At 41.6% G+C, this 15,892-nt stretch overlaps 1 protein-coding gene across 32 annotated transcripts in view; it reads left to right on the top strand.

Annotated features, from left to right (window-relative positions):
* WNK2 (WNK lysine deficient protein kinase 2) overlaps positions 1 to 15,892 on the top strand; it is a 108,422-nt gene that overhangs the window by 62,838 nt on the left and 29,692 nt on the right. For all 32 annotated transcript variants that reach the window (XR_014545332.1, XR_014545333.1, XR_014545334.1 and 29 more), the window contains 11 exons: positions 481 to 530; positions 2,116 to 2,281; positions 2,487 to 2,603; positions 3,713 to 3,880; positions 4,062 to 4,107; positions 5,437 to 5,553; positions 6,510 to 7,558; positions 9,974 to 10,046; positions 11,687 to 11,742; positions 12,240 to 12,856; positions 15,286 to 15,500. Coding sequence is in view for 29 of the 32 variants with exons in the window: in XM_083602838.1 (XP_083458964.1) it covers positions 481 to 530; positions 2,116 to 2,281; positions 2,487 to 2,603; positions 3,713 to 3,880; positions 4,062 to 4,107; positions 5,437 to 5,553; positions 6,510 to 7,558; positions 9,974 to 10,046; positions 11,687 to 11,742; positions 12,240 to 12,856; positions 15,286 to 15,500 (2,674 nt within the window). In the remaining 3 variants the exon portion in view is untranslated. The remainder of the gene's footprint in view (positions 1 to 480; positions 531 to 2,115; positions 2,282 to 2,486; positions 2,604 to 3,712; positions 3,881 to 4,061; positions 4,108 to 5,436; positions 5,554 to 6,509; positions 7,559 to 9,973; positions 10,047 to 11,686; positions 11,743 to 12,239; positions 12,857 to 15,285; positions 15,501 to 15,892) is intronic.

Below are 15,892 nucleotides of genomic sequence, written 5' to 3' on the forward strand. Positions count from 1 at the left end.
GATCCTCCTCTCAATGACATTTATAAGTTCTTTATAAGAAATAATTCAAAATCTTCATTCTTCATATTTATATTTATTCCACAGCTTTCTGAGTACCTTCCTTTCCATAAACTAATGCTTCTTTATTCAGTTTCCCACCACAATAGCATAGTGATAATAATATAAAGTGACCTGGATTTTAAAGATTGGTCTTTTGTTAGTCTTTGGCTGAAACTTGCCACTGCGGATATTACCAGCTGATTCATCTGATATCAGTGCTAGCACATGATGCTGCTCCATAGGGGGAACAGCTTCAAAGGCATTATGACTAGTAATTTCCTCAAAGAGAGGGTGTCCTCAGAGATTGTTTGCTATGCTGGCACAGAGTTGGCCATTGAAATCAATTGGAATTACAAGTGCTAGCCGTGGCTGGATTTGCACACAAATATTAATTATGAAGCATGCCTCTGGTGAAAAAACTGTTTCTTCCTTCCATTTTAGGAGCATGGAATAATGGAAAAGCAGCAGTCACTATCACAGAGCTGTGAAAGGTATCCTCACCATTTGTCTAGTACAGTGGCATACCAATCATTAACTGTTATCATGTCTACACAAGAGGATTTGAAACGTTTTCTAGGGCAGGGGTGGAGAACCTCCAGCCAATCTTTGTCCACTCAGGAGTCCAGTTTGGCCCACAAACCCATTTCCCCAAGCCTGTCAATCATCCTACATCCCTTGTGATGTCAACTGATAGGTGGGAGGATGAGGGTTCAGTTCTGCATTGGGTGTGGGTGCCTGTTCCCAGAAGGTGCACACAGCCAAACTAAGCAGGAATTAACCTCTACTCAACAGCTGGGGTTAAATCCTGCTGGGAACAGGCACGTGCAGCCAAAGCGAATACAGTGGTACCTCGGGTTAAGTACTTAATTGGTTCCGGAGGTCTGTTCTTAACCTGAAACTGTTCTTAACCTGAAGCACCACTTTAGCTAATGGGGCCTCCTACTGCCGCCATGCCGCCAGAGCATGATTTCTGTTCTTATCCTGAAGCAAAGTTCTTAACCTGAAGCACTATTTCTGGGTTAGCAGAGTCTGTAACCTGAAGCGTATGTAACCTGAGGTACCACTGTATTTAAAATGCAGGCTTCTTTCTCCCACCCCACCCCCCACTCCTGGTTAGAGAAAGAAGCATTTTGCTGGCCCTATGCTTAGCTGTTCCCAAACAACAGGGGCTAGCAAGGAGCCTAGGACTGGAAAAGCACTTATTTCTCCCCTCTCTCTGGGACTGGGGGAGAAAGAAGCCTGCCATTTACATCCTTGGTTTGTGTATTCTTGTTACACCAGAGAAACAGGCACATGAAGCCAAAGAACCCCTGCGAAACACCAAGCATGGGGCTAGCAACACCTGTGCTGCTGCAGTTCCCAAGACTGTGCTGATGTGTACCACAGAAACATTTACTAATAATGGAGAAATTGTATTTTGGACAACTTGTCTTCCACTATTGATCATCTCATCAGAACACCATTTTAAAAACACTGTTCCAGACCCCCCCAAAAAAATCTTCAGTTTTGTTGTTGTTCTTAGTCATTATGTTTCCCAAGGTACACTGTGAGAAGAGCATGAGGATATTTTTAATTAAAAATGTAAATGCATTTAAACAGCTGAAAGAAATAGTTGTCCATCTGATGTCTGTTTCCTAATTTGATATGAGGGACTTCGATTTGAGCAAATTCTGTGCAATCAAAGCCTGGATGAAAAAGGAAGCACAGAATCTTATATTTTATTTATAAATATCCTCTTCTACCAATGCATAGCTTGGGACCCTCCAAGCCAAATGTAGTTTGCCAGTAGGTCACCAAGTGAGTACTGCTTCTCAGTAGGTTCTGGACAAATAAAAAGAAATACTAAATTTAGACACATTGATGGATAGATCTGTCAGTGAACATGGCAGTTAAAATTCATAGTAAAAATCTTGCTGGCAGCATTAGAGATGGAATACCTAATGAGGTGGACCTCTGATCTCTTGCAAAAAGGCATGTTCTGAAGAGTTTGTGCTGATTTTGAGGGGGAGCTTTTAAAAGAATGCTTCATGGTCATACTATTTGTCTTCTGTCTTCATTTTACTCCTTATTGCAAAGTTACATGAGTCCTGATGTGGCTTCTGGTAAAGAGATGAGTGACAGTTTTGAAGGAACAAGTGGAAGTAGTAAACAAGAAGGAAAATCTTCCAAGAAGCATAAGAAATCAACACGTACTCGTTCACGCCAGGAAAAATCCAACAGGCCCAAACTGACAATTTTAAATGTAAGTCAGCTACATTTGCTTAAGACTTACTTATATATTTATATTCCTGTTCTACCCATGCATGGGTGAAAGGTACTATTCCTGGCAACCCTGAAATTTCTGGTTGGGAGAATTACTTTGATGACAGAATATTTATGAATGAGATGTTTTTGCCACCCTGGGCTCCTTTGGGAGTGTTAGAAATAATTATTGATTCTTTTTATAGGTATGCAACACAGGGGATAAGATGGTGGAATGCCAGCTAGAAACACACAATCACAAAATGGTTACATTTAAGTTTGATTTAGATGGCGATGCACCAGAAGAAATTGCTACTTACATGGTAAGACCTTTCTTTAGATTCATTAGCTGAATTGATGCCACCGCCTTCTTAGTACAGCCACAGAAAAGTATTTCTGATCATTCAGAAGGGAGCTATTGAGACGCAGCCTGATTTCTGTTTAGCATCCCATTTCTGGATGTGTGTTTGGTGCCCGGTATGGTGCTGATAGACACCCTGGCACCCATGGAAACCACATGCCAAGGCTCCCTACCCCTCCTATTTTTAATTATTTTTAACTTCTTCTTCTTTAAACCTTCTGAGTGGGCTGGGATCACGTCAAAGCAAATGGCTGGCCTCTTCAAATTGACCCTGGGACCCATATGGACCCAGAGGAATTCTTAGGAAGTGAAGATGTCTGATGGCTGCAAGCTGATGCTTTGCTCTGCAGTGTGCTCATCCTTCCAGAAGAAGAATAAAAGGGGTCTCTATGTTGATGCCTGGTAAGCAGGGAGGGGAAGCTAGACTTAGTCTATACACACAGGCTAATAGTAAGAGAGGATGTTTTTTACCTCCCTATGAGTGGCCCACTTTTGCACTCTTCTCTTTACTGTTTGGGAAGTCAGTGTGCCGTGTGGGATGAGAGGTACTGTTCTGGCCTTCATACATGCTAGTCACAATTTATTGCTGTTGCATATGTGCAAAAGATGCTTCAGCTGTTCATGAATACTGCTGCTAATTTGGCTCAGAGATATTCAATATGCTATCCTTAATTGCTCTGGCATAAGCAGGGCAAGTTGAAAGTTCCCAGTGACCCATCAACTAGTCCTTGAAGCTTGTGCATATTTTGAAATGCCTCTCATGCAGTAATGCATTCATTTACTGCTTAATCAAGATAGGTCAGTTACATAAGAGCAATGAATAATTTCTGTAGCTTTGCTCAGCTCTGTTGGCCAGGGAAAAGATCCGTTCATTTCAAATGTAAAGCATAAACTATGGTTCATGCACACCCAGTTCCATATATGTGGAACTTCTTTCCACTGCATGCTATTTTTAAAAGATTTAAATTGGCCATACAGTTACTTCTTGTTATGAAGTTACTACAGAGCAAACACTAGAGAGAATGCAGTTTTAAAAAATAAATATATATATATATCTGTGTATCCCTATAGGTAGAAAATGAATTTATATTGCCTACTGAGAAAGAGATATTTATAGAGCAACTGAAAGAAATCATTGACAAAGCAGAAGATATGCTTAGTGAAGATACAGAAGGGGAACGAAGTTCTGATCAGGGTGCAAGCCCTCAGCAAGACACCTGCAGGATGGAAAACAATGAGGTATTGCTAAAAAAAACCCAACCCACCAAAGGTAGATGAAAGTCTACTCTAATTGTCTTCAACAGCTTCCACTAAAAGAACTATGTGATAGTATAATATTTTTTGCTTATTTCATTAAGCAGAACTTTCAACCACAGATAAATGCATGTAGACTACTAATGGTCTTTTTCATTTTAAATAGGTGAATCGGCAATCCCAGGCAAGAATGCCAGTGTACCAACAGAATGGTAAAAGTGTTTCCATGATTATATGTGTCAACCCGCCCCCCTAAAAAACCCTGTAAAGCAATTAATCTATATTGGATATCACTGACAATTATCTATTTTTAGAGTTCATCAGCCCAGCCACTAAACATTCTACAGAGCAAGCCCCAAGCTTAAGTCTGATTAGTGTCACGGGGGAACAGTCTTCCAACTGCTATTAGTCTTGCTAGATGGCACCATCACATTAAAGGGAAATGAGCACTGACTGATTGTTCTCCCTATTGCAAGTAATGTTTCTTCCTGACTCTTACTTACGTTGGCAAATCAGTTATGAATATCATAGTAGCACTGTGCTAGTGACACTTCCATCCTTTAGAATACCTTTCCACCTCAAAAGAGGTTTGTCTCTACATGTGCATATATGCACTACTGCAGACATACAAGATAAGTGTAAGCATATTAACTGTGGCTTTCTGGTAGTCTACAGGTTTTGGCAGAAGATGAAATCTAAAACATAACTAAGCCTCAAAATCCTGCAAAGATTGCTTCTAGCTTTCAATTCACTTATTATGGGTGCTATTCTAAATTTTGTTCAGAGTAAGCCTGCTGAAATTAATGAACCCAATCTTGTCATGTTCTGAATGCAACACTGTGTTTCTGTGCACAATTACCGGCACACGGTGAGATTTATTTCTGAGTAGGGATGGCAGGGAAATTCAGTTCTGTTTGCATTTAAAAGTGAACCTACCTTGCTCAGACTTTCTGAAAAAATATATGAACCGAAACACTGCCATCCATCAGAATTCAGACTTTTCCAAATTTTGCAATGCAGTTCTCCAGTCCAATAATGTTTACAAAAATGCATATACTACAATGAAATGTGCATAAAAATGCAATATATCAGGGGAAATTGCTTTGCGTATATTCCACAGAACTCTGTACAAAAATGTGTGTATTAGGAGAAACTTACTAATGAATTTTCATGATGACATTTTTAAAGAAAAAAAAATTAAACTCCTATGGAAATGTGGAGAACTGAATTTAAGATGGATAAGAAATTGGGAGAAACTGATATTGGCATGTTTGACCATCCCTGTTCTTGAAGAAACATGTCTAGGATTAGGCTGCAAGCATGACGGTAGCTATTGCTCTAGACTTCATTATTTCCATCAGCCTTGTGGAAGCATCATATTTAAATGTGGTAGTCCTGCATTATTGTTTTTTGAATTTCTTCTTGAAATTAAAGACAGTGTATCTTTTGCATTATGTGCTGATTTCATTTGAGCAATATCAGCCTCTTGCCCGTGTTTGATATAGAAATAGTGACCATTCCAACCCTCCTTTTGTGATTAGTTCTGCATACAGGAAAGCGGTGGTTTATCATTTGTCCTGTTGTGGAAAATCCAGCGGCTGAAGCACCAGAATTCACTTCATCAGCTCCTCAAAGTGCAAAACAGGCCGACGCTCCAGGTACTTGAGAACTTTAAAGATTTAAGAACAAATCATAGAATTCCTATATGTTCCTGTCCTTCCAGGCACTTACACAAAAATCATAGCATAAGATAGAAAACTCGCTACCTTTTAAAAACTCATTTACTATTTTTCAAAAAGGAAACACATGGGAAAGTGAAAAGAAATAGCAGGAAAGCATTTAAAACTAACTACGTGGCCAATAAAAATATATTTGGATTTATTCAAGATACCATCTTCAGGATTTTCATTTCTTTTGTCACCAGGGTTTGATGGGCCACAATCAATAATGCAGAGGCAGTTGCATGCAGAAGCCATCCACAAATGTGTGGGTCCCATAGCTGTAAAGTAGCAATTAGCTTTCCCCGGAAAAGGCATTTATTTCAATCATTCATTACTCAAGAGAATTGGAATAGCCAAGGGCAAGCGGAACAAGTTAGAGGCAAATTAGTGTCAAAACCTTGCTACAAAAGAGTACGCATTTATGAACATTGAACTGGATCCTTTTTGTTTTACATGCGTAGATGTAATTGAAGTTCCTGTCACATAAATGAATTTTAAAGACTCTGTAATGCATGCACCACCTTGTTATTAATCTCAATTTTCCAGTTGGTTGAAATGGGGCAGTGCATCATTACTACTAATAGCCAATAAAGGGCAATCTGTCTTACATTAGAAAAATTGCTATATATAGCTGTAATAGTAAGCAAGAGTAGCCTGTCTTTATGATCATGTTTTAGCTGTAGATGTAAAACAAAATGTATACAATATTCTTGTTTACATACAGAAAATCATCTGTTTTAAAACTGCTTTAATACAAGGAGAGCACTTCAGCTGTTTAAAGCGTTTTATCATTCTGCTCTTACATTTCTGGTCCTATGTTTGAGGCTCCATTTGAGGCTACAAACGGAAGTGCCATTCTCTGAACTCAAGGTTTCCTTTTCTGTTATTTACAGATGTAGAACAGTCGGATGATCAGCAGCAGAGCTCTACAGCAACAGACAAACCCACAAACACAGCCCATCAGCAGCTTTCAGGTCAAAGGAGCGCCACGGACAGCCCCAAAGCAACTCCTGCTCCTCCTCCTGCTCCTCTGACACAAGTCTCCACTGCAGCACCAACCTCCCTTCCACAGGTCCAGCCAGAAACATCCACTGCAACACCCCCAGTGACGGCTCCATGTGCTCCAGAACAGGTTGCTGACAACACAGGCCAACCAGAGTACCCTCCGCAACAACAGCCTGTTGTATCCAGTCAGCCTGGTACACCTGCTGCCCCCAGTGCAACTTCACTCGAAGAACGTCCTGAGGCCCAGCTTCCTCTAAATCCCCCATTGCAGGCACTCCAACGAATAGATGAAAACCCGTGTGTCCCTGAGACAGAGGCTGAACAGGGGACTGCTAGGCTGCCAGAGCCGATCCAGACTGCTTCTGCACAGGCAGCAGAAGCCTGCCCACTCCCTGCTGTCTCTGATGCGACTGTTTTAGAACACCAGCCTCCAACACAAATCCTCAACTTGCCAGACAGCAGTCAGCCTAGTCAGATGCCTCCTTCTTTTGCAAGCCAGGCAGTTCCTGTGTCTGCTGTCCCCGATCCTCTGATTCTAGCAGCACCTCAGCTTTCAAGTCCCCCTCACTCATCAGCAGCTACATCCCAGTTACAAGCCCAGTCCCAGCCCTCGTCATCCGCTGGCCTTGCAGTTAGCGGGCCTCAGCCGCCTTGTGCTGTAGAATCAGACGGTGAAGGGCCACCGAGAGTTGATTTTGCTGACAACACAATAAAGAGTCTGGATGAGAAGCTGCGCAACTTGCTCTACCAGGAGTATGTCCCGACATCTTCTGCATCTGCAGCAACACCGGACAGCTTTGTACCTATAGACCAAGGAGATGGTGAATTTAACTTGGCACCTTTGCCTGCGCTTGTGTTGGACCTGAAAGTTCCTGCAGCTGCCATGGATGTTACGTCAGCTGAGGATCAACCTGAACTCACCACGTCTCCTGTTCCGGCAAGTCAACCTGTGGCTGTGGTGCCTGTGGTACCACTTACACAGAAATCATGCAAACCTCTGCTAAGAGTGCTGCAGTTTATGGGCTTTGTAAACCAGAATTCAGAAACGAAGAGCCGATGGTAGCCTTTTTCAAACTATTGCACTTGTTATGCTGTGTGGTCTGCTTCACAAAGCAAATACATGGTTCTCAGTTATTGGTGCAAATTTTAAAAATATTCTTTCTTTGTGGTGTACAATACATGCCTTCATCAAACATTGCAAACTCACTGTCATTATCCTTAAGAGACAAAAACCAAACTTGTCATTTGAGAGGGGTGCATTGTGTTTCAGGCTATTTGAGGTCTAACTACCAAGATAGTACAAAGTCCTCTTAATTTTTTTTTAAGTAAAGTTTACTTCCTCCTCCACTCAAAATGTTCTATGCACAGAGAGAAAAATCTGGTGCCCATGATCAAAATAAATTCTAATGTGTTGTTACCATTGGCCCTTACTTTCTGAACATTGGTGGAACCAAGCCTTATTTTAAACTTATCATTTTTTTTAACTAAGAGATTGTTTATTGGAATATGAGAATGAAAATAAGGTATACTGCATTCATAGCCTTATTTCTGTCATTTGGCTGGCTGCTCATTATTTGATGTATAGGATTTTGCCAAAGGTGAGATCAAGGTAGGAATTCTGTGCTCTTCCTTCTTCCCAAGTCTAATGAAGAAGTCTGCATGTAGATATTGACTCTGCAATATCTTTTGCCCCTTTCTAGTGGGTTCTATTTCCCAAGGAAGATTTCCTGTTCCGATAAACACATTTATCAGTACATTTATTAACTTCTTCCTGTAGTGATAGAAGTGAGGAGAGGCGTGCACAAATCTGACATCTGCTCCTAATCTCACCCTGGGAAGAATTTGGGGCAAGTAACAAGTGCGGGCCATGGGTGGCGCTGTGGGTTAAACCACAGAGCCTAGGACTTGTGAATCAGAAGGTCGGTGGTTCAAATCCCCATGACGGGGTGAGCTCCTGTTGCTCAATCCCTGCTCCTGTCAACATAGCAGTTCGAAAGCATGTCAAAGTGCAAGTAGATAAATAGGTACCGCTCCGGCGGGAAGGTAAACGGCGTTTCTGTGTGCTGCTCTGGTTTGCCAGAAGCGGCTTAGTCATGCTGGCCACATGACCTGGAAGCTGTACGCCAGCTTCCTTGGCCAATAAAGCGAGATGAGCGCCACAACCCCAGAGTTGGTCACGACTGGACCTGATGGTCAGGGGTCCCTTTACCTTTACCTTTAACAAGTGAACAGATTTTTTTTTTAAATGAAAGCTACATGGAGCTGAGTTGTCAAAAGAATCCATTTACATTTTGGGATCCTGAACTGCCAAAAGCCTAATAGGGCCCACCCTAATATCAGTTGTTGTGATGTTATTTTGGCCAGCAGCATGAACACATGTTGAATACTAGCTCTGTGAATTCATTATTACATCCACACTATTGCATACTTAGTTGAATCCCACCCTATGAAACTTTTCTCCAGTGTATGGGTTCATTCAGCTAAGGGTAAAGGCCTTAATTCCAGGGACTGGAGAGCATGAGAGAGATGTGCTTTAGCCATTTGCTAGTCCCTACACTCTTTAACCAGGATTTGGCACACTACCAACTTTGGCTGATAGTGCCCTATTAGTGCAGTCTGGCACCTCCTGGGTGCCATAACCACATGAAATGCCTACCTTCTTTATAAGGCGTTAATCAGGGGTGGGCCAAAGGCGAATAACAAATTCAATTGATTATCCTTGGCGTATGGATGATTTCATAATCGTAACTAGATTCCCCCAGAATTTACTAAAAATTGCAATATACACCTAAACACTCCACACATATTATGTCATACTTACGACTCGAACACTGGAATTTAATGAATTGGTGTTTGTGAGTCGAGAACCCACCACCCACTTAGGGATAAATAAGACACAAGGACACATGTATTTTAGGTTAATGGGCTAAATAAGGCCACAGCTTTATTGGTTACAGCATGTAAGTGGTATTGGCTTAGGCATTGGATCAAACAATCAATATATGACTCCACCCAACTCAGTGGGGAGACATTTGAAGGTTAACAAACAGTGGGAGGAGCTTGTTGATGCAAATACAACTGGAAGCTTCCCCTGATGTCACTGGGGGTCGTGCCATGGCCCTAGCCACCAGCAGGGCATCGGACAGGATCCACGACCCCCAGATTCAGCTATCTAAGAAAGACTAACATGGAACCTGGAAAATGGAAGAAAGCAGGTTACTGGTGTGTGATATACCTGTTTTAGGATAAATATGAAATAAGCTTGAGAGACAATGCATACATATTTCTATGTAAATCAAACATTCTGCTTTCTTTTGAAAGGTTAATTTGTATTTTGGTCCTTTTATTAAAGGTGAGAAAAGCAGAAGTTACTTCTACCAGCATCCAGCCCTCAGAAATAACTCATGGATCAACAAGCAGAGCAGGTAGCATCAATGAATTTAATGTCTATTCTTCCTAATAGATACCCTTCAGACCAACTAACGTCAATGACTGGCAATAATTCTAGGAATCAAATTATGTGTAGTTGGGAATGTTCCTTCAGATATAGCTTCAGCAACTACATCAGAAACTTAAATATTTGCCTTAATTCATATGTAACTACTTACTAATTATGCGTAAGGATATGTTATATCTAAATTTTTAACATATGATACAAAATATGGTACATTTAAACCCAGTTTGGGTAATACTTGCCCCAACATGTAATGTGTGAATGAGATCACATTAATTTGACCACATGGCCTGGGCCGATAAGCATTATAATTATGTTTTAAAAAGAGGCAAGCATTATACAAGTGTTATTAATCCAGGGCAAAAAAATCATCATCATCATCATCAACAACAACAACAACAGCCAGTATTAACCTGTCACAATAGCAAAGAAAAGATTTAAGGAAATATCATAGACATCTTTATACAGAATCTGATTGAGATTTCCGGTTGCCAAATTAGCTGACCTGTGTACATATATACCTCTGACCCTTCTAAGGAGTCTTAATGTGGCTGGAGGTGGCATGTGCAGACTGCATCACCATCTGTGATCTCCATAACTTTCCCAGTATGAACTGGATGCTATAGCGTAGATGCAAAAGGTGGAGGTTTGAACATGCTTACCTATTGTGTTCAAAGTCAGTCCACCCTCGTATTTTGAAATCTAGAATACTGAAAGTAATTTGTCATGGACTGGGAGGATGTAAAATGTGTAGATGCAGCCTGATCTGCCGAGGAGCTACATGTATTAATCTCACCCACCATGGGCACATCTCCTTCCTTTAGACCTTGCTTCCATAGGGTGAATGCATGAAAAAGCAAGGACAATTATCGCACATATAATATTGGAATCAAGCCTACAATTCAAGCTTACACATGTTGGATGTTTTTGCGTGTAAGCTCTAGTGCAAATCAAACACCCACAAATCAGACACTGGGGCTGATCATGTGCTCACTGTGGGTGGGGCAAGCTGTTGTGATCTCATTCCTTTATCACATATATTCAATTGAGCTGCCCAGGAAGCCCTTTTAAGGACCAAAATATAGGGTGTAAAAGATCTTATAAGGAAAAGGCTTATCAGAGCTGTTAATCATATCCATTGCGTGCAGATAAACATCCAATTCTTTCCATTAAAGCCTTCTTAATCTTTTTCACTCAATTCTACAGAGAAATGTGGAAATGCCCAGTTCATTACACTGAAAAAGAATATTCAAATGTGGGGGAGAGAGCTCCTGTGCTTGGGTCTCGCTTGCAGATTTCCCATGGGCATCTCGTTGGTCACTTGTGAGAACAGAATGCTGGATCAGATGGGCCAGCAGGCTCTTCTTATAGTCTTACATCATGAACATTGGGATGGTTTCAAAACTTGCATCTGCCATCATAATTTACATTGTGTTCTATAGACATGAGCTGTAATCTTGCACATTGCTATGACCCATTGACACCGGGATTTCAGCCTTGTGCAGCATCTATGCACGATACCATTAAGATATGCGTGTGTTGTGTGTTCTTTTTTAAAAAAATATGTCTGCTCATATGTGTGTCCATTTTTGTTTCCAATGCATTAAACAGGACAAGCTGCAAACATTACTTCCGCTTCTGTTGGCACACCATCAGGACTCCCTCAGGTATTCTGAACTTACAATTTACCTGTGTATTGTTTTCCTTTCTACATTGTCATCTCATTCTTACAGCACTTGGTGTTAGAGCACCTGCTTTACATACAGGAAGTCCCAAATTCAATCTCTCCCATGTCAAGATAGGGTTGGAAAAGACTCCTGCTGGATACCCTGAGTTGCTGCCAGTCAGTATACAGAAACTGACAAATGATCTGGCACACCACAAGGCAACTTTCCATGTTCTGGTGTACTAATCAAAACTAGGGCTGGTGACATAGGGTCATATCCAGTGCTGCACAAGCCACTCACCCTTTCTCTGCACCCACAGATCTGACTCAGAGGGTCCCCAATCATTGAGCAGATTTTGAGGGTGTGTGGTAGGCTGGCGAGGGAAGAGGAAAGTGAAGTTCCGTTGCATAAGTGGAAGTCCGTTACACAGGTGTAGCAGCAGCATTAGAGACAACCCATGTTCTCCAACTAGACTGTGTTCTTGTATGTTACTTCAGGTTGCTCAGAAAGATGCTTCTAAGAGGAGTGAAAAGGAAAATACTGCGCCGTTACTTGAAGAGAACAGTAAATCTGAAAAGGATGACTCTGTGGACTCGAGCTGTAGTGAGAAACAAGCTGAAACACACGACAGCACACCAGCAAAAACTATTGGCAGATTTTCAGTGGTCAGTACACAGGATGAGTTAACTTTACCACCTGTGCATTCCTTGAGATACTCTGCACCACCAGATGTTTATTTAGATGATCAACCTTCTAGCCCTGATATGAAGACTTCTTTGCGGCGTGTGCAGACAGCATCCTCTATCGATGTACTTTGTGGTCAGGATTCTAGTGATTCTGGCGATGAATCTCTTCAAAGGAAACCATCTGCAGCTCCACCATCACCACAGAGCAGTAGTGCAGGAAATGACTACGTGAAAAAGACCTCATCTTTTCTGCAAAAGTCTGGAAAGTCCAGTTCACAAGGCCTTGATTCTCCTAATGGTCATGGATCAAAAATCCCAACCATCAACATAACTTCTTTCCATTCACAATCATCATATGTGAGCAGTGACAATGACTCAGAGTTTGAAGATGCAGACATGAAGAAAGAATTGCAGCACCTGAGGGAAAAGTATGTTTCATTTCCATCAGAATGTCTGGTGTCATTTTGTGCGTTTGTGATATTTTTACAGCATTTAATCAGTTTCTGTTTCTTTCCTGCGCGTTTATTACAAGTTGGAGTTGCTTGATATTACAAGTAAATCAACTTCCTTCTTTTGGCCTAGTTCTCCTGAGCTGACAGTCAAGTATCTGGACGGCATCACGTAAGGTTAAAGGTGAAGGACTGAGGTTGAAGGATGGCTTCAAAGGAGGATTAGACAAATACATGGAGGCTGTCAGTGGCTGCTAACACTGATGCCTATGTTCTACCTCCATTGTTAAGAGGCAGCGTGCTCTGAATACCAGTTGCTGGAATTCAGGAGAGGAGAGGGCTGTTGTGCTCAGGTCCTGCTTGCAGACTTCCCATGGGCACCTGGTTGGCGACTGTGAGAAATGGAGAGTGGACCCAGTGGCTGGTCTAGCAGGCTCTGGTTTATGTTCTTCAGTTGGAGCAGTTTATTCCCCTTCTCTTTATTTTATAGGTGTTTTCCATTGTTGAAGATTATAGGCCTTAATATATGAACCTCACACTTAGTCTGAAGTGGTAGAGTCCCAACACAGTAAGAACTAGGCCTATATCAGAACATCTGAGAAGCAACAATGTCATCATGACCCATGACACTTGTGGATGATATCTTAATATAAAGTAAACACAGTTTTTCTTTCCATTAACAGGACACGTCTTCCAGCTCCCCCCCCCCACATGTCCCTAAAACTGTTCCTCTTTCTCTCACTATTCTGTTGCCCTCATCTAACTTCATGTGAAGCTTTGATCCTGTCCTCTTCTAAAACCACATAGCCATCTTCCTTGTCATTTCTCCTCCTTTCCATCACAGTATCAACCTACGCCTTTCATCTAACTCCTCCCCTTCTGTATTCATATATGCCACTGTTCACCCTAGTCTCCCTCTCCAATTTCTCTTCTGACCTTTAACTCCTCCTAGTACATTTTGCATATTTCAGCTTTCTTCTTACTTTGTTTCCTTCAACTCTGCTGTTGATCACATTACATTACATTAATTTAATTACTTAATTTCTACACCACCCTTTCTCCAAACGGTGGCCACCTTCAGCATTTCACTAATGCTACTTTCACCCAAATCACCAGTAATTTCCTTGTGGAGAAAGGGAGGATGCTCAGGAAAGCCTTGCACACCTATTTCTTGTCCAACAGCTGCCCTGCAGTGCTGCCAGCTGGGTTTTACGATTCTGTAGTTGCTACCACTACCACCCTGAAAAGGAGGAGCAACCAGGACTATTCAGTTAATTGTTCAATCCTGGCATCCTGGACCAGTGCACCTCCAGCCAATCCATCGCCATTTCTTACCATGACTACTGCAACCTTCTCCTGTTTGGTTTTCCATTTTCTTAACTTGGTCCCCTTACCTCTATTCCACTCTCTTTCAAAATAATTCACCCTTTTCATTGCTCTTCTCATGTGTCATTCCTTTTTAAAGCTCTGCACTGGCTTCCTGTCCACTCCTGCATCATGCACAAGCTTTTCAGTATTAACTTTTAATAGCCTTCGTGGTCATGCCTCCTTTTCTTTTCCTACACAGGATTTTTTGTGTGTGTCCCAGGTGGTATCATATGACTGGTTTTCTATTGAAATATTTGCTTAACTCAGAGTTTGGGGTATATCTCATGCAGTGTGCATGAAAAAGACTGCCTGTGATCCTAATGTGGATACTATGTACAAATTATATATTAGACATATGCTGTGTGTGTGTGTGTGTGTGTGTGTGTTTTACGCACGCACGCATGCACACACACACACACAGCCTTCTGGATCAGGCAAATAACCCATCTAGTGCAGAATCCTGTTCTTACAGCTGCCAAACAGAAGCCTGTGGGAAACCTGCAGGCAGGATCCAAGCACTCGCCCCTCCTGTGGTTTCCAGCAACAAGTATTCAAAAGCATTGCTGCCTCCAACTGTGGAGGCAGAGCATAGCCATCATGGCTAGTAGCATCCCATAGCCTTCTCCTACTTAAATCTGTCTAATCCTCTTTCAGAACCATCCAGCTTGGTGACCATCACTGCCTCCTGTTGGAGTGAGTCCCATTGTTCAGCTGTGCGCCGCATGAAGAAGTCATTTATTTTCTCTGTCCTGAATCTTCCCAACATTCAGCTTTATTAGTGGTCCATGAGTTCTAGTGTTATGAGAGAGGGAGGAAAACTTTTCTCTATGTGCTTTCTGCATAATTTTATAAACGTCTTATCAGGTCACCTCTTATTCACCTTTTCTCCAAACTAAAAAGTTGCAACCTTTCTTCATAGGGGAGTTGCTTCATCCCCTTGATTATTTTCGTTGCCCTTTTCTGAACCTTTTCCAACACACACACACACACACTTAAGCAGCACTTTGAATTTGATGTAACAACCTGTTTCTGTTCTTCAGACACATGAAAGAAATTACTGAGCTGCAGACTCAGCAGAAGAAAGAAATAGAAGCCCTGTACATCCGACTGGGGAAGCCTTTACCACCAAATATCGGGTTCCTTCATTCTGCCCCGCCAACTGGCCGTCGACGAAGAACCAGCAAGAGCAAATTAAAAACTGGGAAATTAATAAATCCTGTTGTTCAACAGCTCAAAACAACAACATCCAGTACAAGTACGTACATCAGATAACTTTCTCCTATGGGTACCTTTACCAGTGCTATCCTTTTGCTGCCACATGTTTACGAAGTGCACATGATGTGTAGTGAAAAGCATCTGTGTCAGTTTTACATTTGCATTGTTCTGGCAGAGAGACTCAAGACTTCAAATTGAGGACTTCTTTTGTAAGGCAGTGGTTTTGGGGTTTTTTACATTTGCACTATTTGACCCCAGAACAAACGAAGGCCTGTTAAAATGGATTTACTTAGATTGACCTTTAGCACATTTTCCTGTTGCGCAAATTAACACGTAAATCCAGCACTGAAGCAACATTAGACACCACCGCAGCAACAGCATATGGAAACATTTGTAAAACCTTATTTCTAGGTATAAGACTGCGTCTTGATT

The sequence above is a fragment of the Podarcis filfolensis genome (genome assembly GCF_964270895.1).
Source record: "Podarcis filfolensis genome assembly, chromosome: 2".
Taxonomy (NCBI): domain Eukaryota; kingdom Metazoa; phylum Chordata; class Lepidosauria; order Squamata; family Lacertidae; genus Podarcis; species Podarcis filfolensis.